At 36.1% G+C, this 24466-nt stretch overlaps 1 protein-coding gene and 1 long non-coding RNA gene across 12 annotated transcripts; both read right to left on the bottom strand.

Annotated features, from left to right (window-relative positions):
* Positions 1–5608: 5608 nt before the first annotated feature.
* Positions 5609–16277, bottom strand: LOC144958131 (uncharacterized). 11 transcript variants are annotated; one of them, XR_013642371.1, is made up of 9 exons: positions 15832–16277; positions 13136–13265; positions 11978–12613; positions 11272–11357; positions 10144–10306; positions 9133–9271; positions 8592–8644; positions 6161–6418; positions 5609–5674 (listed from the first exon to the last, which is right to left on the bottom strand). It is a non-coding gene; the product is annotated as an uncharacterized LOC144958131 (long non-coding RNA). The 11 variants fall into 11 exon arrangements; XR_013642374.1 differs by having other exon boundaries at positions 12572–12613; XR_013642377.1 differs by lacking the exon at positions 15832–16277 and adding an exon at positions 14649–14855.
* Positions 16278–21534: 5257 nt separating this feature from the next.
* On the bottom strand, positions 21535–24262 carry LOC144963489 (uncharacterized). Its single transcript, XM_078897567.1, has 2 exons — positions 23461–24262; positions 21535–21743 (listed from the first exon to the last, which is right to left on the bottom strand). The coding sequence occupies exons 1-2, from the start codon at positions 23861–23863 to the stop codon at positions 21535–21537; spliced, it is 612 nt and encodes a 203-aa protein (XP_078753693.1). The 5' UTR covers positions 23864–24262.
* Positions 24263–24466: the final 204 nt, after the last annotated feature.

Below are 24466 nucleotides of genomic sequence, written 5' to 3'. Positions count from 1 at the left end.
ATAATAATAATAATAATATATTTGTTGAGCGCTCCTCCATATCATGAGGAAGTGCACGAAAACATTACCAGGACCAAAATATATTGAAAATGCAAGGAATCAAGTGAAACTTAGTGAAGACATTTGGACTACCTACATAGAGGATATAAATTTTGACGAGTGTTCTGTTTATTGTACGTATGTGAAATTTGGTGCTGGATGTATTAAAAAATCTGTCACAACAGACAATTCTCAAAAAATAAATCACACTCCTTTTACATCAACAGACAATGACAACCCTCATAATGAAATAGAGCATACTAAAATAGGTCTTCAGATCATACAAATATATTTTAACGACATCTGCTCCAATCAGAGAAAAGCCACAAACACAAGAATTAATGTTACCATCCTCATCATCCACAAATACAGATACAGACAAACATTCATGAAGATTTACACATTCCATCACCACCCATAGGACATTTCTAACAACTTTTCAACAAATTCACCTGATCATTCAGATCTGTTCTCTACTACTCTCTTTGAAGGTTTCACTGATTCACATGGATCTAAACATTCATTCACTCAGGTCTAAAAGTCTCTTCCACTTTTATCCAAACCACTCTCTGAGGAAGAAGAATTACTCTAGAGTAATTTGATTAGGAGAAAGCTGAATGGAGAAAAATCTAATATTATAATCAAATGTTAAACAAAAGGTCGGCCATCTACATCATGAAACTAACAAAGTACAAATTCAAATCCCCGACACGGAGAAAACGATCTGTAGAATTAACAAACATTAGAAAACATGTAGCAGGAAGTTCAACACAAGCCATACAGACACAACAAGCTCATAAACTTTTTTAAAAATCACTTCCAGCAAGCCGCAACATTTGCAAAAAAGCAGGGATCCCTGTAAAAAAAGTCATTGTCTGATCCTTCTTTTTTTCTTTCTATGAAGGACAAATGTGGCCTCACCTGGTCCCATGAAAAAACAATTAGAGGATATTTGATAGAAGATGGTGTGAGGATTTCAAGTCATCATGAGCAAAGAAGAAAAGCAAATAGTATCATAGGGGATGAGGATTTAGAGATAAAGTATAAGGTTTTTAAAGACGCTCATGGAATGTTGAAAGAAACAACTTAGATTAAGATTAAAAATTTAAAAGATTATGTAAATAAATATCTTGATAAATGTGAAAATGACCTTACATGGTATGAAGGAACTATACCTTTAGATTAAAGTTGGTGGAGATCATGGTAGAGGTAGCTTCAAACTGAGTATGTCAATTGTAAATAGAAAACATCCGAATTCAAAGTTCAATACTATGGTCATAGCAATGGCAAACATAGATGATTCAAGAGTAAATTTGGAGACTATTTTTGAGGAAGTTGGTGGATCTGATTCGAAAAAGGAGAAAATCAAATTATTTATTTTCGGTGATTACGATTTTTTAACAAAAGTGTATGGAATCTCCGGAGCTTGTGGATCATTTCCATTTCTCTGATGCTTCATCAACAAGACATAAAAGGTCCAAACAGATCCATACACACCAACATACACAAGCAACTCCCCATCTCTGGCATCAGTTGGAAAATGTGGTACGTAAACAATATCCTTTATCTAACCCCACAAGAAGAAGTCACACGGGGTGAAGTCAGGCGATCTTGGAGGCCAAGTTTGGAAAACTAGATCATGTGGTACCCTGCGTCCAATCCAATGACACTGGAGTAAAATGTTCGAACAATTGGTTGGAGCTCCATCCTGCTGAAAAATGAAACCATTGATCTCGTGTTCCAGATATGCAATGCCATTCATATTTTTCTCCTCAAAAAAGAAATGCCTGTACACTTTGCTGTAGACGTTGCACAAAAGTTGTTAACTTTTGGACTATCACGTGCATACTCTATGATTTCATAAGGCTTCTCATTTCCCCTTTTACTTTGTAGGTGTATTAAAAGCCGAATTCCTTTATACAAATCAAGGTTGGAGGATAATAGATTTTTAAGGCGCAAGGTTGATTTATGAAGGATGCTAGAATAATTATTGAGAGATGAAAATCAAATCGGTAATGGTAAGTTGTACTCTTTTGATTTTGAGTGCAAACTTTTTGGGGTAAAATGTGCACACTAAAGAATAGTATCAATATGTCACAGATACAAGTCTCATCATCATCATCATGATTATGATCATAATCATCATCATCATCATCATCATCTATCATCAATTGAAGCAGCACAATTATGCTGTTTCACCAAAGGTGTGATGCTAGCTATAAAAATTATAGTGCTTTCTTTAATAACCTGAATCTGTGATTCAAGGGCAGCAAAACCCTGTTGATTTCTGGCACAACGCTTTTTTCATTTCGGTATGGAAACTTTTACTTCAGATATTGATAGATAGATTTAAATAATCCTCAACTTACTGAAAACCTGAGTATGGCATTACTGAATATTTTTGAAGTCTCAATACAATTTAAATATTTATACCCGTTTTAACTCTGTGATTTGTTTATTTATCTACTATATTTGAACTTAATTTACAATAAATTGTTATGTTTTATTGAATTTATATATTTTTATTCTAATTATTGTATTACTGCCTTTGTAATATCTACTTAGCGAACACAATGAAATAAAATAGTTTGTTAATTATTTTATTTTATGTCTTGTTACTTTCTAATAGTTTTATGTGATACTCTGATTTTGACTTTGGAAAAAAGAACAAGGATCAATTTCTTCATCTTCTCCCTTTACTTCTTAAGGTAATTACTTGGAAAGTAAGGATTTCACCATAGTTTTTTTATGTCACGTTCATTCATCATTTACAGTTTAAATTATAAAAGTATTGTGGTTATATTGAATTTCAATGAGTTTTAATGTACAACTAGTATCAGTGGCTTTTGACTTTTTTATGTAAGAAAAAATAGTAGATCATGGTTTTTGCATGTCTTCAGTGTGTACACAATTTGTTGAAAATCATCTTTTGCGGTGGGTGGAATTCCCCTAAGAGCGGATAACGTTGGTCCACCCATGGCCAATGGAGTCTCAATCAGTCCACAACTTTGCACTTCAGTCTATGCCTCTAATTTATCCTTACCAGATGGCTTTGTGTCCTTGATCTGGAATGAGACTATTTGATTTCACTGTGGTCCTACCTGGAACCTTTTTTTTGAGAATGAGAGGAAACTGTTGGATTAATGTATCTTTTTGTAAAAGATTTGTTAATGTCTGCCTTTAATCAAAATCCCCCCCCCCCCCCCTTTCCTATCACGGATATTCTCAGAAAAGTAATATTCTCGCTCATGAGTCCCATTTTCTTCACACCTCACCCATAGGTTCATAACACGGGATAAGTAATAGTTTGCTGTGATCTGAATTCCCAAGTGGGCCACATTACCAATACTGAAAGGAAAAAATTGATATAACAACAAGATAAATACAGGACAGCAATGACCAAGTTAATATAATATATTTGTTCAAATCTCAAGTGAGTAAAATTGTAATAGCGCCGCACAGGCATCATGTCTCGTCTAAAAAAAAGTTGCTTTTGTCTTATACCACATTGTGAAGCATTTTGAGCATGTTTAGTGGATCTTGCACTGTCTAAAAGCTCAAACATTTTAGTACCTTTGCCAAAACAGACGGCATGTCCCGTCCAACATGTTTAAGCATTGCTGATGGCTTGGGACCCCTTGTAAAGCACTCTGTGCACCTTTAGTCAATATTGCACTTATAAATGATATAGTAAAAAGTCATGAGGCCCTTGAAGCAGGATTATATCCCAGTTTTTATAGCGTGAAATGGACAATAACAATTGCTACCCTTTGGATAGGATGCTATCTATCGTAAAGTACTTTCCACCAGATCTAACAGACTAAGCTTCCCAATCACTGTTGGGTGGACAAGGGGGAGTCCGGTCCCTTTGCACGTGAAGCGAGCGCTCTACCAACTGCGCAAGTAGAGACACAGCAAAGTTGGCCTCCCCGTCCATCATAGGAGGCCAAAGATCCTGCCCCTGATAAAGGAAAATAGAAGATATAGCAAGGCTATGGCTCAATATGGAATCCATCGGCCAACTGAGATGCAAATCGTCTCAACATCATTTAAAAGGAAGATGAGATTTTCAAAATATAGATTAGAAACTTGGAACTGCATAAAAGCTCCCAAAAATGAACATATTGAAATAGAGAATAGAGGTAGACACAGCATTGGATACGAAGATTAATAAACTGAGTGATAACTCCACAGGTATGTCCCATCAGACACGGATACATTGCATCATGAGGGATACACTCGAATATTACAAAATGCTCACTGAATAAAACGTGATACTTAACAAGGAAAACTATTTATAAAGGAAAAATATTTCAAGAAAATGACAACTTCTGTCTTGTTTTGTTTTATATATTTAAGGGTTTTACAACGCTTGCGACACATTTAGATCATTTCACCGCCATTAAAAAAAGATAATGAGATAAATAGATTTGGAATGAAAGCTTACCAGAAAGTTAAGTTTTTTGGGGTTTTACGGCGCTTGCAACACATTTAGGTCATATCAGCGCCAGTAAAAAGGAAAAAAATGGATAGAAATAAGTTCTTTGAAAGCTTACAAGAAAAAGTAAAGACAAGAGGTATGGTTTAAATAGGGAACAGATGTCTAGATTCCAACAGCAGACTACCAGTGTACTTAGTCTGAGAACACCTAAAAGTCTCATCCCAGCACGAGCACAACCGAATGGAAGGAATACACTCAAATGTTTACAAATCAATATATACATATATAACAGTGTAAAAGACAAAAAATATAATCTCCCAAAAATATTCATTTGGCTTTTTCTCTCAAGCTAGGGTATCCGGCCAGGGCCAGGATAAAACCAAGTAATTTCATTCCAAAACAAAGACAACGCATGTTGGAAAACAGATACAGTTGGATTGAAGACACAGAAATTCCGTCTTGGCTAATGGCATCAACCAAGGGTATGACAAACCAATAGATCTCAAGAATAAGAGAAAAAAGTCAACACGAAAGAACAGTCATAGAGTGACAGGCTCTTTTTTTATTTTTTAGGGTTTTACGGCGCTTGCAACGCATTTAGATCAGCGCCAGTAAAGAAAATGAGATAGTGAAAAAAAATTTTTAATGGATTGACAATTGAAAGCACACAAGAAAAAGTAAGACTAAGGGAATTAGGAACAGATGTATCAGTGTACTTGGTTTGAGATTACCTAAAGGCTACCTAAATGTCTAACTCTGTCACAAGTACATGTCCCCACTGAGAGGAAGACACTCAAATGTTTACAAATATTTATGTAAAACAAAAATAATACAGTACAAAACAGGTGATTTCCAAGATAAAAATCATCTTCTAACTATACATTTGACTGTTTCCTTCCCAGCCAGAGTACCTGGCCAGCACCAGGACAAAACCAAGTAATCTCATTCCAAGACAGAAAGAAAGCATGCTTGAAAACGGATACATGGGGAAAGTAGACACAGTAAGTGCCTTCCTACCCATTATGGGAGGTCAGGAACTTCACCCAGGTGACCCCCGCTGTCAAAAAACAGAAAAACTTACAAAAAGAATAATAAATAAAAAAGAAACACAAAGGAAACATTTTCATTGTTTATTTGTAAAAAGTTGTTTGGAATGTTATTCTAATAAACTACACAAGATCCTCATGAGTGCCTCTGAAATGAAAAAAAAAAGATTGATAAAGTCACGACAGCCACAACAAAATTTATTTAAATAAAGCAAATAAGTAGAGAAAGTGCAAAGTGAATACTAGGCTGCGAGCAAATGTGAACTGTGAAAAATATTTTTTAATTGATAAAGCAAATCTAGTAAAGAACAAAATACATTGTTTGGAATGTTTTGGATTTTAACCGTCTCTTCTGCCAGAATCAGAAGAAATTAAAAATATTTTTACAAAGCTATCAATAAGTGCGTATAACTATTTGAATTATTGTTTAATAAGTGTTTTTTAAAGCCATGAAATTCATTTTATTTTCCAACCTTAATTTTAGGTACAACATATATCAACCAACATAAAAATCAAAAAAGCAGTTAAACAACAACCAATCTAAACCATTTCAACATTACCACAAAAATAATTGATGCGATGCTCTTAGATAAAATATTCACAGCATCCACCAGCCGGATATAATGTCACTCACTCACTCAATCCCATGACCGGATGGTCGTCGGTGCGACTTGTGTGAAGCAGAAGTTAGTCTCTCCATGCCTGCCTGTTGCTAGCCCTATGTAGCAGCTCCGGAACCGACATCTGTCCATTCTTTTATATTGTCCAGCCACATCTTCCTTTGGTGCCCTCTTCTGTGCTGGCCTTCGACTGTGTCCTGTAGTACTGTCCTGCTCAGGCTATCGTGTCGAGTATGGTGTCCAAACCAACAGTTTTCTGCGCTTCACAGTCACTAGAAGAAAGAGAATTGCAATGGCATGAGTCTTAATGTAAAGGATATAATGTACCAACACACAAAACTGAGTACAAAAGTTTAGTCTAATTTATATAATATAGTGAGAACCAACATTTACATATATGCAGTATGACATCCAAATGCAATTATAGACCTTGTAATGTACAATGTTTTCTCTCATATTTTGAGATTATTATAACAATTAGCCCATAATAAAATGGGTTATCAGACCAGCAAGTAAGTGCATGCCTGTGAGAACTATTCATTATAATGACTGTCTAAAAGCAATAACGAAGAGTTGAGTGACGTCAATTTCGTTCTATGTATTGTTTGTTTTTGTTTTTGAGGGTTTTACGGAGCTTGCAACACATTAAGGTCATATTTTTTTTTGTTTGTTGCTTTAGGTCTCTTCCAACACAATTGAGGTTATACGAGAGACCGCTGAAACAAAAAAAACAAGCAATCTAACAAAAATAGTACAAATGTAAATCAAAATCATAACCTAAAGATATCATAAGCTAAATTATAAATAACCAAGAACAAACAGACAGAAGATTTACAGAAAAAAAATATCCCCTGTCAAAAATACAATCACAAACCAAGAAGCAGGATAGGCTAGTAAAGAGAAGAAGAAACGACATCACTATCGGATCGTACACCCATGCGAACATCATAGTATATGATTCAAGGTGATGCTCCCATCCAACCACCCTTTTAAGGTCATATCAGCGCCAGTAAAAAGGAAGAAATGGGATAGTAAAAAGTTATAGAATTCAATTAAAGCACCCAAGAAAAGGTAAGACAAAGGGGAATTCGTTCAAATAGGAAACAGATGTAGATTCCAAGAGCACACCATCAAAGTACTTAGTTTGAGATCACCTAAAAGTCTCATCCAGACACAAGCACAGGTCCCCACTAAGAGGAATACACTCAAATGTTAACAAATCAAATTTAACATGTAAATAAAACATAATACAGTACATAACAGAGAGATGATTTACAAGGAAAAAAATATCATCTCCCAAAGCAATAACTATACATTCGACTGTTTCCCTCTCAGCCAAGGACTCCGACCAAGGTTAGGACAAAACCAAGCAATCTCACTCCAAGACAAAGACAGAAAGCATGTTGGAAAACAGATATAAGGGGATAGAAGACACAGTATGTACCTCCCTGCCCGCTATGCGAGGTCAGGATCCCCACCCAGCGTTCTATGTATATGCATTAATGTGGAGGTTCATATCTTTATGTTAATACATGCTATGAATATATTATTATATCTTAGTTTTCAAACCAATCCTAGTGTACCACTTACCGATTCATATCTTTTTGTATCCTAGATATCAGGTAACTTAATACACCATTTATCTTTGTTAAATTCGTGTGAAGCCTGGAAGGGAAAAAATCAAACTGAAATTAACGGTCATCACAACAACTTGAATTTTAAACTATAAATTAGACATGGGAATTATAAACATAAATGAAAACAATGAATAAGAATGATAACAGTTAGGAGGTATATGTTACACTATTAATCATAAAGATTAAACAGTAATACCAAACCAGGCACAGGTCTCGCGTCTCCTTAACAATAAAAGATGTTAGAAAACAAAGAATGGTTTAAATGGAATGGTAGTGTGAATTAAAGGCAAGAATTTGAAAAAGACAAATTCACGCTCACCTTCGTGTTAAAACAGTTTTTAAGTGATTGAAAAACAGAAAACAAATACAAACAACAACAAAATAAGTTAGGTTATCAAGAATGGTCAATAACAATTTTAAAAGAAAATGACTTACCAAGGTCAACTATTAAAAGATGACTTACCAACAACGTGTACTTATTATTTGACAATAAATGAATTGAATGAGCAAGAATTTATGTTATCAAAAATGATTACGTCAAAAGTAAAAATATATAAATCAATTATAAATGTTAATAAAACGATGAGATTAATTCAACTAAACATTTTAAAAGATGACTTACCAAGGTTGAAAACAGTATATTGAATAAAAAAACCATTGAGGCTCGCATTTTATAAGAATACAACATTGACTTTCTATGGCTGTTTTAGTAAAAATAATTACGATGATCAAATCGATTTGTTACCATTAATATAACTTGTTTAATAATTGTGTTTTTCTTCTGATTTATTTCCCTTTAAATACTTACTGTGCAGCTTGTGTTCTGCATGAGGGTTACTGAAAAGAAAGACTTTCATAATTCTGTGGAAAAAAAACATTTAGATAGTGTTACTCAGGTAGTTCGTTTTTACTTTTAAGGTGTTGCCGCACTTGAGACACTTAAGTCGTCATTTCAATGCCAGTTAAAAAGAATGGGAGACTCAGGAAATTCTACATTTACAATCAATTGATGGTTCGAGTGTTACTAAGCATTATTAACTAATCTGAATATTCCCCACCATTTAGCACTTTCACTCCCTGACTATTTCCAGGCACTCAGCCCAGGGAGAGGGTGGGGGAGAGGAAGTACTGTATTAACAAAAAGGATCAGTAATTATTTTATTAATGGAAATATATCCAGTAATGAACAGTATCTCCAAGCAGATGAGAACTGTGATAATGGCTGATGACATATAAAATCACTTCAGCATTTCAGCATTTATTTAGCCTATGGCCATCAGTGATGCACAGGTCTGGTTCAGTTGATTCATATAAAGCAAACATTGATATAGAGAATTTCAATCACTTACCATGCTCATTATGTTCCAATGCTTTATAATTTACAAACAGGAACAAATAAAGACTTGATTGTACAATACAACAATGGAGTAACAGCACCAACCATGTAGTCATTTAAAGGCGATTCACATTTTGATAAAGGATCATTACCTGAAGAAGTAAATGAATAATGCATGGTAAAACATCAAGACATAATAATGAATATCTCATAAAAATCAATTCGTATAAATTGTCCGAGACAAATGATTACCTTCATATAAACCTTTTCCTGAAAAAAACGATAAACATTTAATACTTTGCAAAACATACTATACAAACACCAATATTATAATATCGAATTAATAATTAATTTAAATGCATAGCACTTAAAATTAATCAAATGTTTTAAACTTAAGATTTAATGATTATGCATGTCATCAAGACTCAATTCAATACATCACGCTTAACTATCAAAACCATTCCCATAAATCATCCGCAAAAATTGTTTTAAAAAAAATAAATTACTGAACACATGTAGGCTGAGCAAGTCAAAGTATCCGTACATCTACAGAATAGATTGCTACGATAGAAGCTGACAGAATCCAGAGAACCCTCAAAGAACCAACTAAATGTATTATGCACACAAGAGAGATGGCAAATGTCGATGGAGAAGGACCTACATCAGCTGTCATGTGAACAAAAAAATGAATAAAAATAGAAACAAAGCAAAAAAATAAAGCGGATGAATCAGGCTTTGGTTATGAAAGATAAAAATCGTGATGAATTAATTAGAAAAAATAAATGAATATTATATTCAAGAATTGGTGTACAACACTTATTTCACCTAATGTCTATGTCATGGCTCAGCAGTACGGTCTTTGCTTCCTAACCTGAAGTCACCTTGCCAAAGCTCAATTTGCGGCCTGGGTTGTTCCCATTTTCCCTTGTAATAGTCCCTTGAGAAAAATTTTCCCCCACGGGGTGAATGAAGGGAATTTTGTGTCATTTATTTATTTTATGATTATTTAAAAAAACATCACAACCTGTTCCATCTTACTGATGTACTTGGAAATCTACGGTTGGGTTGTCCCATCCAGCTGTCAAATGCACATCATCTTTCTGAATTAATTTCACCAAACATCACATAACTGTCGTAGAGAGAGCTCCATCCTTAAATCACAAAACATTCCAAATCTGGAAACCAAGCTGAAAATGAAGATTGAGGGACAGAAAAATAGTATGTATGCATTAGACTATAGTAATAAGTGATTTGTTTTCATTTGTTCATGTCAACATATTTCCATAACATTTAATGTTCAATTCGGCAAAGTGAAATACTTGACCTCCTGCAATTAAACACCCATTCTGTCAATGTTTTAGGTAAATCCTGTTTGTGCGCAATTGTTAAAAGAGTGTAAATTCTGAGAAACTACACCATATAAAAATGCAATATTTTTATGGCTCTTGAAAAGTGGGCCCACTAAAGAATAGAATCAATATGTCAGAGATACGTCTTATAATCACCATCTAATCTCATCATCATCATCTTCGTCGTTTGAATTTAAATTCCTGTCTAGAAAAGGAATGAGTTCAAGATGATCTGTATAATATTCAACTATGTACATAGTTCAACACCAAAATATTAAATGTTTTTGATATCAGAGTACAGGCAACCCCCGCATTCTTTCTTCCTCAAGATACCTTAGATATCCTGTATAAATTTCTTATTTCAAGCCTAGACTGAAGACAGAATTGCCAACAAAAGTTAGCCAAAAACATTTTTACGCTTATGCGGAGGTCTTTACTTTTAAATTTTACAGTTGGAACAGAAACAGTGTTTGGGATCAATTCAAAGATATGGCGTAAAAAGGTGTCCTTTTCCAACAAAAATATTTAACAATATGGGACAATACACGACAGCCATTCAATTATTTCAGACAGAGGCAATGCTGTTAACGGTCAGGTACTCATCTTACATCTGAGTAAGTTGAGATTGTGACCCATTTCCAAGGACAAAATTATGTGCTGCCCAGAGCGGGGCTCGAACCCTGGACCTTTTGTTCTGAAGGTGGGTGCCATGCCAAAAGATCACATAGAAGCATTTTAATGTATAGAATTATATAACATAATACAATGTTGAAACTTTGACCAAATTGATTCTCACTACTTACCAAGTTGGTGCTCCATGAGAATAATGAAACTTCAGTACTGTATTATGAATGATTAGATTTCACCATCTTAAACAGTCTTGATGGGGCTGTAAAGTAAAAAAAAAAATTTGCGTTATAATCCATTATTTACATTTTTGTCTCAGCTGGCCAGGTCTGTGACACCTTTCTTCCCAGGAGCCGAGATCCCGTTTTATATACCGCCAGCTTAAAGCAGACCTGCCTACAACTACGAACAATTAAATTAGTAAAATTACGAAATTGTGGCTCCAGTTTCAGAAGTTCATGAGCATATCTAAGTCAAAGATTAATTGAAAATGAACGTTGATCTCAGAATAAAATGATTTTTAAAAGGTAAATAAAAAGAATACGATTTATATCTCCTAAAAATGACGAATTTTTAAATGTTCAAAGGCAGGCCTGATTTTTCGGTCCCGTGCCGCTCCAGCTCTAACTCACTCAACCCTAACACTGACGATATCCGTAGTTTACCGGGTTACTTTTACCCCATGCCTATTTATTACATTTTTATGAGACAAATTATAGACGTAGTATCAAAGCTAACGTTTTTAGTTATTTTCATGTTAATAAGAGTTGAATAAAAAAAAGTATGTACATGTTCATTTTTAATGCATTTTTTCCAATTTTGAACGGTAGCAAAAATCTCTAGGATTGAGTGAATTATAACCCAGCCTGCTCCATGTCTCACCATTATCGGGGAAACACCCACATTAACGTGGCGAGGAGGTGCGACTACGGAATTCCACCATGACAAATGGCTACTTTAGCAGGCCGCCCGGATCCGATCAAAGATCGAACCACTCCACCACCCGCCCAATGTACAAAAGAAATTGCACTCTGGGCAACCGCTACCATCTTTGCAATCAAGTATGCACAGTGAGTCGCCAATGGCCACAGTAAACGTGACATACAACCCCTAATACTGGACTTCAAGCGATTACCACCCAGCAGACCAAGTCGACGACGTACAGAGTCTACAGAGTAGTCCTAGATAGAAGACGAAACACAAAGAACCCGAAAGAAACCACTAGCCCGTGCACAATAGAAGGGGGTTGTAAACAGAGACAGGGACCTAGTCCACCATCAGTGATGCACACCTTCCATCCACTTCCCATGAAGTAATAGCGCAAGTCAAGCATTTACCATGCTCATTGCGCTTCCAAATACTTCATAAAACTTAGGGGTTCACACACCACACTGTAGCCATCTAGCAGCGATTCACATTTTAAATGGTAACTCAGTTCCTGAAAAAGAACGCATGGGAAATGATTAGACATAATACCACCACTCCAAGCATCCGGGTTAGACAGACCACGGCCTTCTCCTGAAAAATAAGAAAAAAATAGTTAGTACATAGCAAATCATAAAAAATCACCATCATCACCACGACCACCTCACCACGACCACCTCACCAAGACCACCTCACCACGACCATCACACCACCCACCATCACACCATCACCACCACCACCATCACACCACACACCACCCCCACCACCACACCACCCATCATCACACCACCACCACCACACATAAAAAAAATATACAAAAAAGAAAAAAAAAATCACAACCATCCCCATAAATCATCCGAAAAATAGAAAAAAACACATGTCAGACTGGGCACCATTAACCAACCACCCACAGAATAGATCGCTACGATAGAAGACGACACACCCAAAGTACCCCAAACCCCAACTAAATACGCGCAAACAGAAGGGGGTGTGGATGGAGGAAACCACGGCTGCCATGTAAACAACATAAAATAAAACAAAACATAAAATGGATGATTCAGGCTCTGGTTATGAAAAAAAAAGTAAGAAAGCATAATAAAATTATACTTTACTTACAAAACATCATCATCACCAGCTCCATCGAATTGAAGACTTGGAAATCCACGGCAGGGGGGCCCACCCAGCTAAGAAATCCGCATAATCTTTCCAATGAAGACCGCCAGCCAGCACCACACGTCCTTCCAACCTGAAAAGAAAAGAAAGAATGGTGGACAGAAATTTAATACGTACACATCCACATCCGTGTGTAGTAATCAGTGACTTGTATTCATTTGTTGTTGATATTAACATTTTTACAAGCTGTCGATTGTCAATTTTCACAGAGATGTCAACCATTGCGAATTTCACATGACTATCACGCATTGGCTTTTTTTTTCTCTTTAAAAATGACATAGCCTCCTAACCTGGATATTAAACTTCAAATTAGATTGGAAGACGTAATAATATTGCTGGTGTTTTTCGGCTTCTTGTTTTTTACTCTGATGGTGATGCTGGTGATGATGTTATTGTGGATAATAATAATAATAATAATAATAATAATAATAATAATAATAATAATAATAATAATAATAAATAATAATAATAATAATAATAATAATAATAATAATAAACACTCGATTTCGGACCCAAAGGTCCAAACTTCAAGACCGGTTCTAGCGGCGCATTGTTGAGTTTTTGAAAAAAAAACTCTCTACTCGTATTCTCTCACCATATGCATACTCAATTGTAAAATGAGTGCGGGTCTTTAGCAGCGTTGTCTCTGTCTGAAAAAGTGTAATATCGCCTAACAGGCGTCATGTGTCGGCTTACATTTAAGTGTTGTGGTTGGCGAGGGACCCGGTGTAAAGCGCTTTGGGGACGTTTAGTGGATACAGCGCTATATAAAAGTTTAAGTTAAAAAAAAAAAAAGTTGTTAACGTATCCAGCTACCCAATCACTGCTGAGTGGTATGGAGGTCAGAAACTAACCTCGACTTCACCCGGATCAATGCCCGCTCTAGTTTGCTATGCCCAGGATCAATTTCGGTTCCTTTGCGTGTGAAGCGCGTGCTCTACCAACTAAGCTATCGGGATCCCGAGCTGTAGATGGAACGAAGTTGATGTCATTCAGCTCTTTATTATTATTTTTTGCCAGCCATTTTTGTGACGAGTTCTCACTAAAATTTATCAATTAAGCTATAAACGTTCAAGGTTACACATAGTTATATCCTGCTGGCGGATGTTGTGGGTATTTTAGCTAAACGCACACCATCAATTTAAAAAAGTCCATCTTTACTCCTAAGGTTGGCATCTCCATTTGAGGTGATAAAGTGAAAATTATTCTCTTTTCTTTGTTTCTTTTGTTTTTTCACGGTGGGGGAACACGGTTTTTTGTTTTCATTTTTTGTTTTTCTCACCCAATGCCATTGTACATGTGTAAAAACCATTCACAACCCGAAGTGTGTCCCTAAACATATCTATAAATAGTATGAGATTCCTCTCTCCCGTAATGAATCGTTTTAAAGAACTCACGACCTTTTGCGTTTGTGTTATTAAAGAGAGAAAAATTGGTGATAACTTATCAACCATACCCGAGTCAAGTATTTGATGTCATGTAAACCAACCAGCCCCACATATCCTGAGCATCACTCACTATTCAGTATCATACTGAATAACCACTTCGTTAAGAAATACATGGTGTCAGGTGGCTCCATGCAATACTCTTCAACAGTCGTAACGTCACTTCCTTCCTAATGACGCATGGTAACTAAGTAACACTGGCTCTAAACTATCGGAACAATGGCGGACGCCATATGAAATATTTCTCCGGCGAGCATAAAAGCGTATCCAGAGGGGGGGGGGGGGGGGGGGGGGGGGGGGGGGGGGGGGGGGGGGGGGGGGGAAACACATAAATTTGATCATGTTTTGACTTTTACACATTCTGATCACAAGGCATATGAAAAGTTCTAGCCAGCATGAAGAATAAAAAGTACAGATTGTCTTTGTTTAGAACCAAGATGGCCGCCGTTGCCGGCAGCGTGACATCAGACTACTGAATCCAATTCCCTCATCAATGTGTCAAAATATTGTGATAAATGCTCACAAACAATGACGATGATCGATTCCGCTGCTTGGGATATGTAGAAGGAATGAAGTTGAAGTCATTCCGCTCTTTATCATTGTTTTTAGACCTCCATTTAAATGATTAGTTCTCACTAATTATATCAATCAGACTAAATAAACGTAAAAAGTTACACGCAGTTCTGTGTGTTGGTACAATTCATTAGGCTGACAGATGTTGTGAGTATTTTACCAAAGTCCATAGCATCAATTAAAGGGAGGGACGTTATCAACTCTTCAACTTTCTTCACATGGTAATCAACAGACATATGACGTAATCCATTATGTTACTTAGTGGATATTTTTATAACGGTGTACTATATTGCAGTGGAATTTTGCATAGCTAATACATATATCCACGATCCAAAGAAAATAATAATCAGAACTTGATATCCATAAACTAAAACATATTCTTCGCAAGTTTATAATAAAAATAATTTATAATATATATATATATATATAAAATATATATATATATATAAAATATATATATATATATATATATATAATATATATATAATATATATATATATATATATATATATATATAAATATCTGGTGAGACCCAAGTTGCTTTGTGGATCCTCTTATGGGGGAACACTGATCCTCCAATCACCAAACTGTTGAATGCACAGAAATTTGCAAATCTCTCACCATTATCGTTAATTTCTCCCATGCCATGAGAAATTGGTTTCTCTCGGCTGAGATAGGGTCGTACACGCACACAGCACCCGCCACCGGAATATTGGAATTCACAAAATACATTCCCGATACGAGGCCATTTTAGAAAAATGTCCTACTCTTCTGGTGCCAGCATTCCGAGAAAACAAACACAGTGTAAACCATCACATCCCGACCACTGGCCCACCTGTACATTCACGGAGACTATCATAGACTAAACAGTTCTACAAAAGATGACCGATATCTATCCCTAACATCCAAGATTTGAACACCAATCTTAAAGGGAAAACAATATTTTCAAAAATTGACCTCATACGCGGTTACAACCAGACACCGATTGCAGAGGCAGATATACTGAAAACTGCAGGCATAACATTGTTCGGACTCTATGAATTTCTCAAAATGCCATTCGGTTTAAAGAACGCAGCCCAAACATATAATAATAGTAATAATAATAATAATAATAATAATAATAATAATAATAATAATAATAATGATAATAATAATAATAATAATAATAATAATGATAATAATAAAATTTTGATAAGGCTGTCGTTAATCACTGGTGATTAAACATGACGGGTCTATGAATAATCACAGCATCATGGCTGCTGATTATACACCGACGCTTGACAGATAAATTTTATGCAAAATGCCAAACTAGTTTGTGGAAAAATCCAAATAATCAGAAAAGTGCCAGTGGTAATTTGTGTCTCAAATTGGTAAAAAGAAAATAAACAGTGCAAAAATGCCAACTCCTGCTTTTATTTTTTTTTTTTTTTTTCAAGCCAAATGGCACCATTAAAATGCAAGTTTTTGCCATTTTGAATACGTCAAACTGGTATTTCCACATAGCAAATCGGTCCATAGTCCACGCACCTGATAAAAATCTCATTAGGTTAACTTTATTGATCTTCTTTTGTTTTTATGATTTATTCATTCTAACCACTAAGTCAGGTGAATTTATGGTAATTGCAGGTTTGATTGTTTTTAGAATGAATCTTAGTGTTGTCTGTCTCTTGACCGACCACTAACCTACTATTTCAAATTTCTTTTCCTGTCTTCCTCTTATAAATTATACTTTATTATAAGACTTCCACAAAACTAGATCCAACAACATCCGAATCAGAGATTAAAATAACTATCAAAACAATGAAGCAAAATGTATACCCCAAAATTGGTGGAAAATTATATAACATATATATATGAAGAGTTTGTTTCCAAAGTGAGACATAAGTCAAATTCCTGTTTTGAGATATTTGACATTTAAATTTTTGACCAGTAGACAACGCAGATTACATAATTTGATTAATTGAAACAGTTATCCTCTTGCTCAACATCAGAACATAATTTTTTTTTTAAATCTATCTTTTTTTAAAATGTACTTTGTTATGATTTATAATTTCACTTTTTCTCCAAAATGAGACATATCCACCCAACAGATTTGTGCCAAAGTGAGACATATCCAATTTTGATCAAAATGGATGTAGTCACTCTCAAGATGTTGGTGTAAGTAAGACAGAAATACAGATTTACACCCAAGCAAAGTATGTGCTATAAGCCTACACACTAATGGCAACTCTCAGTATTCTTGATGCCTTGGGGCAGACACAGAAGTTTCTTCTCTAACCAAAGAATGCAAGCTAAGCTATTTGATCATTAGATGAAATCTACTCTCATGACAGTGGTAAAGCAGCCATAGGAAATATGGGGCAACAAAAAATTGCTTATTGGCAAAAGATAGCGACAAAATATAAATTACTTGTCAGGGCTAAATTGGTCATCCTGGTTTGACACAGCATAGCATAGGTTTTTTTTCTGGACCCTTGTCAGTCTGGAGTCAGCAAATGGTTAGATGGATCTAATCCAGCAATTTGTACTCTACCATAGACTAGAGTCCTGGCTAAATGATAGCAAGCAATTTATGCTGTTAAGTTCCCTCTACAAGAAGAGGGAGGAAATTGTTTTTGTTTTGGAATGTTTAACAGCGCTTGCAACACTCTTAAGTCCTATAAGCGCCAGGGCTTTGTAATATTCAACAAAAGTCCTATCAAGAGCCAAGAAATGCCACAAAATCGTCTGATATAGCACAGAACAGCAAGATGGTAGTGATAGATCAGGGAGAAAAGGAGGGCCTACCAGTAGCACCCAACCAACTCCCGCAGACTAGTTTCGATAACCAGTTTAAGTACAGTCACTGGATGAAAATTAACCCAAGACCAATCATAAACATACGTATTGTAGTTAATTGTTCCATATTGCTCTAGGAAATTTAACCCACAAACTGTGAACTGTGAGGGCCAATTTCAAGTCGACCTAACGTACGACTGTTGTCAGGATATGACTGTCGGTTCCATCAAGAGATCAGTAACTGCGATGCGACTTGAGTTTCTGGAGAAGCTCAAGTCGCATCGCAGTCACTCTCACAGAAAGCGATGGAAACAGCAGTCATATCCTAACAGTTGCAATGCTTCCTACCCCTTCAGTCATAAGCACCAGGGTACTTGTTAGGTTATGAATGTTTAATGGGTACTGGCTCTTTAGGTCATAAGCGCCAGGGGAAAAAGTAGGTGAATAGTAACACAATTTACTAGAAATAGAAAGACGAAACCTGTGCAAGGCCTCACAAAAGCCCAGACTCCTGGTTGAATTTTTAATTCAGAAAAGTGAGTGGAGCAGGCACTTATGTTGGTAACAACAAGATATGAAGTGAGTAGAAAAGTACCAGAAGACAATAGAGAATAAAAAATTTTTTTTTTTTTTTTTTTTTTTTTCGCGGCGGTGGTGGGGTTTGAACCTGCGACCTTATTGGTACGACAACTCCGCCTGGCAGGTGAGAGCGTGGCTCTACCGTGTGAGCTATCCACGAACACAAAAATATTCGTTTCAAACCCAAAGTCATTTCTAGATCCCTCTCTCACCCACTTCTTGAGATCGCCGATTCGTTCGCCACCATCGCAAAGTAATTTTGACCAGCAGTTAAGCTTAATAGCCAATATTCTCATCACAAACATATAACATAGAAACGATTGAGACATTGAGTATGCTCCGGTGTATGGGGTGAATTTTTAATTCAGAAAAGTGAGTGGAGCAGGCACTTATGTTGGTAACAACAAGATATGAAGTGAGTAGAAAAGTGCCAGAAGACAATAGAGAATAACTCCAGGCGGAGTTGTCGTACCAATAAGGTCGCAGGTTCAAACCCCACCACCGCCGCGAAAAAAAAATTTTTTTATTCTCTATTGTCTTCTGGCACTTTTCTATAGACTCCTGGTTATAACTCTGTTGGGAGTCTACCAAAGTAATATAGCCAGCAGTCAATTAAATGCAAAGGAAGTTGATTAAGCTGAAAATACAACATACACTAACAGTAAATCCACTTACACTCCTCTTAATATTAAGATACAGAAGGGTATAAATGAGAACACCAATGTAAGTTTCCTCTTCAGCATAAGCATTCTCTATTGCATAATGCAGTCACAAGACAATGTGCATGAAAAGAAAACAAAAATAACTCAAAAATATATTTTATAAATTTAATGACATCAAAACATTTGAAAGATAAAAAACATGTCAAAGTCCACATCAACTACATGATGGGGAAAATCAAACCAAAGTAAAAAAAATAATCCTACTGAAAATTAAAAATGATACAATATCAAACGTGTGGTACTTGCAAAAAATACGGGACTTCTCAAACAAAACCCCTGAACATCCACCCCCCCCCCCCCCCCCACCCATAAAAAAAAAATGTTAAGCAGAAAACATGACTACACATCCAAACCACTTTTTAAAATAGAAAAGAGCCAAAAAATCCCTGCCTTCATGCAAATAAGGAGAAAAGCAGTTCCATTGCCAGTAAGCTGAATTAAAACTGGGGTGTATCAAAAGCTTAGCTTAAAGTTAAATAAGCAACAAAAAAATGTATGAATTCTAAGTCCAACAGTAAATAGACAATTTATGAAAGATGCGAAACTTTAGGGAATAAAAACTGATTGAAAAAAAAATACTATGCTAAATACCCCCCCCCCCCCCCCCCCCCCCCCAAAAAAAAAAAAAAAAAAAAAAACTCTAGAAAACAAAACTGATGGATTAATTAAATTTAAAAGAATAGCCTGGTGTCAACAGCAATTAAAAAAAGGGAACGTAATTCAAAACCCAAAATTTTTGTGCTGATAAATTCACGTGTTGTTGAAGATAGCTAACTCTCAACATGCGCATGTGAGACTTTGGGTGTCGAATAACCTGGTGAAAAGATACACCTGAGTTTCGGGTGTCGAATAGCAATCCATTAAAAAAAAAGACCTGTAAATCCACAGAGAGGGACATAATCACAAGATTTAAGTATGTAGTCAGACAGGTAGGCATTAAATGTATGAAATATGACAAAAATACCCAAAGGAAAACTTAAGCCAACCAAAACTGATTGAATAATTAAATGGTCTGGTGTAAACAGCCATTAAAAAAAACACCATACAGGACACAAAGCATAAGACTCATAAAAACAATGGATATGGAAAAGGGAATAAAAAATTATATAAACACAGTAAATCTAATCTTCATCAGATTCTGGATCCTCTGTAACAGAAGTTGATAGGAGCCAACTATCATACTGTGCCCTGACATCATTACTGACACCAAGACTGTCCAATAAATTGCAAACGTCCGTCTTCTTTTCTTCTTTCACACAAGAAATATCTCCAATCACCTCAGGGACAAAGTCAACCCAACGCTTCCCCTTCTTCAGAATCGAATGTTCACAAAATGGTCCCTCATACACTGACTTAAAGCCAACTTTATCATTGTTAAATTGTAACACCCTGGCATCACTCACTCTGAAGCCCTTTTGAGTCTTTAAAAACGACGCCACTTCTTTTTTATAGTCCTTCACAAACCAATCCTTTCCATACTGAAAAACAGTGCCATGTCTTTTTAAGATGTCAATGTATTCGGATGGCAGCAAAATAAGAGCTTTTTTCCTGATTTCCTGCTCAATACGTCCGAATACCCTGTCAGCTGGCAGATAACTGTGGCCACGAATTGGAAAAAAATATTGAACAGAACTATTTGGAATATGTCGTTTCCTGAATGAGTGCAGCATCGACACCATACTGAAATTTTTGTTTTGTCCAAAACACGAGTCAGAAAATAATCTGACTTTCCTGCCCTGAAAGCTTTCACCGAAACCAGTTAAAGCATGCTCAACTGCGGATGCAATGACATTTGAGTCTTTTTTATTCTGTGTCTCCATCCACGTATAAAGGAAAACATTCCTTAATGGAACAGACTGTCCTCGTCCTTCATGACGCACGACAGCAAAAACATACATATATAGCTGACGTGAATAATACGCCTGTCCAATCGAAGTTTTAGGGAGAACAAGGTTCTCCATTACATCAAAACATAGTGTTAATGAATCGTCAACGTTGTCCATTAAGTCATAAAATTTCCTGGCACGTCGCCTATGAAGCAAAAAAGCGACTGCCTTTGCTCGCTTTTGTGCTTCAGGTAAATCTTGGCGCAACTGAATCCGGAATCGCAGACAATCACTGCATATATCCTTGGCCGGGTGCCCAAAAGCCAGATTGAATCGATGCAAAAATATTGAATAATATAAGGCATAGGAAGCCTGTCGATGATTCTGCTCATTAAAGAGTTGGCGCATCTTGGCAACATTCATGTCACTGGTAGATACTTCCGTCCAGGAGCTCCACGACGTGCATAATGGCTGGCTCTGCACGTGAATGTTTCAATATGAGAAACGATTGACTCTTTAAACTCAACCATCTCTGGGGTTTGTCTGCTGCCACCGCGACGCTCTTTTCTCGGTGCGCCTTCCTTAAGGAAATTATTTGCAAGACGACTGAGACGATCCTTCTTGACATCTGTAAGGATATAAAAAATAGAGGAAAGATGTTACATTGAGATAAAGGGGTATATGAAGAAAGTATCAAGCAAGAGAAATTATAATGTTATAGATGCCTACACACACAAGCTTCAATCCCCCACAACTTTTCCTTAGACACGAATAATAAAATCAAAATTCAAAACAGAAAAAGCATTTTTAAAATCTAGCTTGTGAGAACAAAAAGAAGTAAACAATAAAAAAAAAGACAATAACAAACGACTAAAACCACAGATAGGTAGTAAACCAATGAACTATGAGATGATGGATTGCGCCACGGGGCTGCAGAAACTTAAGTGAAAATTAAATTAGGTACTCATTTACTGTAAAGACACCCCCCCCCCCCCCCAAGCAGCCTCCTTAAGCTGTATGCCAATTGTGAAGGGAATTTTAATTAAGTTAAGGATAAGCTATTGTGTCCCCTCAAATCTTCATGCAATATGGCACACATGCTACCTTCCTTAAATGTGTGTCTATCTTTATACTTTATTATGAAAAAAAATGGCGACTTTTAGAAAAATAAACAATTTTTGACTTCACAATGACCTCTCAAAAGCTTTTTTAATAGCTTTGTCAATGCTCTTTAATCATAGAGCTGTGAGCGCTTATTTCATTCTGACTACAATCTCAACGTTAGTCACAATACGACTGTAGTTTCCATCGCTTTCTGCATAGTGTTGCGGTCTCTGATCGTCGCTCCACGATTTTATTTCTGGTTGTCTCTCCTCGACATCATTTCTTTAATTTATTAGCAAAACGTGCTGTTTAATTTTTGTCCGCAATTTGTAACAAATTTTTAACAAGTAATCCTAAATTTGTTACCAGTTATTACCTTGAAAACTGTAGCATCATGAAAACATTAAGACTATTACTATTAGCACTTCATTTTTGTTAACAAAATCTTTATCTACTACTATTACTATTATGAACATGATTCTTCTTCATATCAGTGGTCCAAACTACACAAGGTGAGATATAAAAATAAATATTCATTCATGCCACGTGGTGTGAATGTCCACTCACAACAGCAATAAAAAAGTATACCCCCCCCCCCCCCATACCATGAAATGATTTTTATGGTATTTTATAGATAGAATGCGCTTGGCCAAGGAGTTCACAACATTGCCATCCGGAAGTATAACGGACCAACACACAAACTCTGTGTAACCATGAACTTTTATAGTCTGGTTAATACAGTTTAGTGAGAACAACTCACAAACGCGGATGGCAAAAACAATAACAAAGGCCCGAGTGACGTCATCTGCATACTATCTATAAACAATGCACTCATCTCGATGGCAGGACTTAGTACTCACCTTCCTACATTACATGGCTTTACTCTATGTTCATTATAAATAATGAAGACGTTACCATGTCCTAAGCTCTATTTAATTTTCTTTCTACTTTCACTTTAACTAAGACTAAGTCTAAGTGATCAATACGAAAATAGCGTAATCATTATCATAACATAAATAGTGATGCACTAGGCAATAAATCAGCAAAAAGAATAATTAAAACAGTGGAACAGAAGAAAGAGTGGGCACTAGATCCAAGTTGAGTGAGAACAAAGAAAAATAGGTTAGAGTTGAGTTAGAGTGTTTGATGTTGGATACGGATCAAAGTCAAAGTAAGATAACTGAATGAGAGAGCCTTTGCAATTCGATAATATTATAATAAAAAAGGAAATGACAACTTACTGAGGATGGACATGAAGGATGCTTTGCATACAGGCAATCTCCCGCTTGTTGAGGTGACCACATTGTATTTGATGGTAACATCACGGCCTCTTTTCCTCTCTGTTTCATCGATCCTGGCCCTTGAAGGAGCTGACACGTCCATCAAGGATATCAACATGCTGTTTTGGTCAGCATGGCTGCTCTGGGAGCAAAATGTCTCGAACATTTGGACGAGTGACTCTGGCTTCAGCTGATCTGCACAACACAAAGGAGTTGAAACGTGGTTGCAAGAAACAGTCGGAATGTAGCCTCCATTGGCCCGTCTCATCTTGCCTACTGTCTTGTATGCCCTAGCTGTTTCTTTCCTTTTCCTCCCTCGGTCTGTCCGCTGTGCAGTTTCGTTTATGTTATCAAAAACTTCCATTGTCTCTCAAAATTGAATAGTCGAAGTTAGGAGCGGTTAAAAATGTATGTTAATGGTGTTAGCGGTACGAAGTTGAACGAGTGAATGGTTATCTACGGTCTACGCCAATGGGCGCATCCATGATACCAGTTCCGGGCCAAAAACATAACGAATTACGACTGGTCAATATTAACACCATTCACGGTCTTTGATTGGCTCTGGTTATGTCTCATTTTGGAATAAAACATTGCAGTCCTATATCTCGTTTTGGAAAAAAAGTAGAATTAAATACACGTTTAATTAAAGTTATGTCGCGATTTGGACGGAAATATTTTTGAAAGGGCAAAGCTTTATCACCCATGAAGTGAATCTGAGCCGCTTCTCTCAATCCCTGAAAATGGCGTATGTCGCATTTTGGAAAAAAACTCTTCATATGAACTTATACAGAAAAGTCTTTGTGGATAGCAGTGGCGGTTCTAGCCTATTTACAGTGGTTGGGCAAAGAGGATTCGGTCATATATATATATATATATATATATATATATATATATATATATGATATATATTTTTTATTTTTTATTTTTTTGTTGTTTTTTTAATAAAAAAATTTTTTGATTTTTTTTT

Source organism: Berghia stephanieae, chromosome 1, assembly GCF_034508935.2.
Source record: "Berghia stephanieae isolate SIO BIC M18660-M18661 chromosome 1, UCSD_Bste_1.3, whole genome shotgun sequence".
In the NCBI taxonomy this organism is placed as follows: Eukaryota; Metazoa; Mollusca; class Gastropoda; order Nudibranchia; family Aeolidiidae; genus Berghia; species Berghia stephanieae.
Note: the sequence above shows the minus strand (reverse complement) of the source record. Positions and strands in the feature narration are given on the sequence as shown.

What these genes read in the sequence shown, in the direction of transcription:
- LOC144963489 (XM_078897567.1), bottom strand. Translation starts at nt 23,863, where the DNA reads ATGGAAGTTTTTGATAACATAAACGAAACTGCACAGCGGACAGACCGA. An exon ending in ATCCTTCATGTCCATCCTCA is followed by an intron (nt 21,744 to 23,460) that starts GTAAGTTGTCAT and finishes ATATCCTTACAG; the next exon opens with ATGTCAAGAAGGATCGTCTC.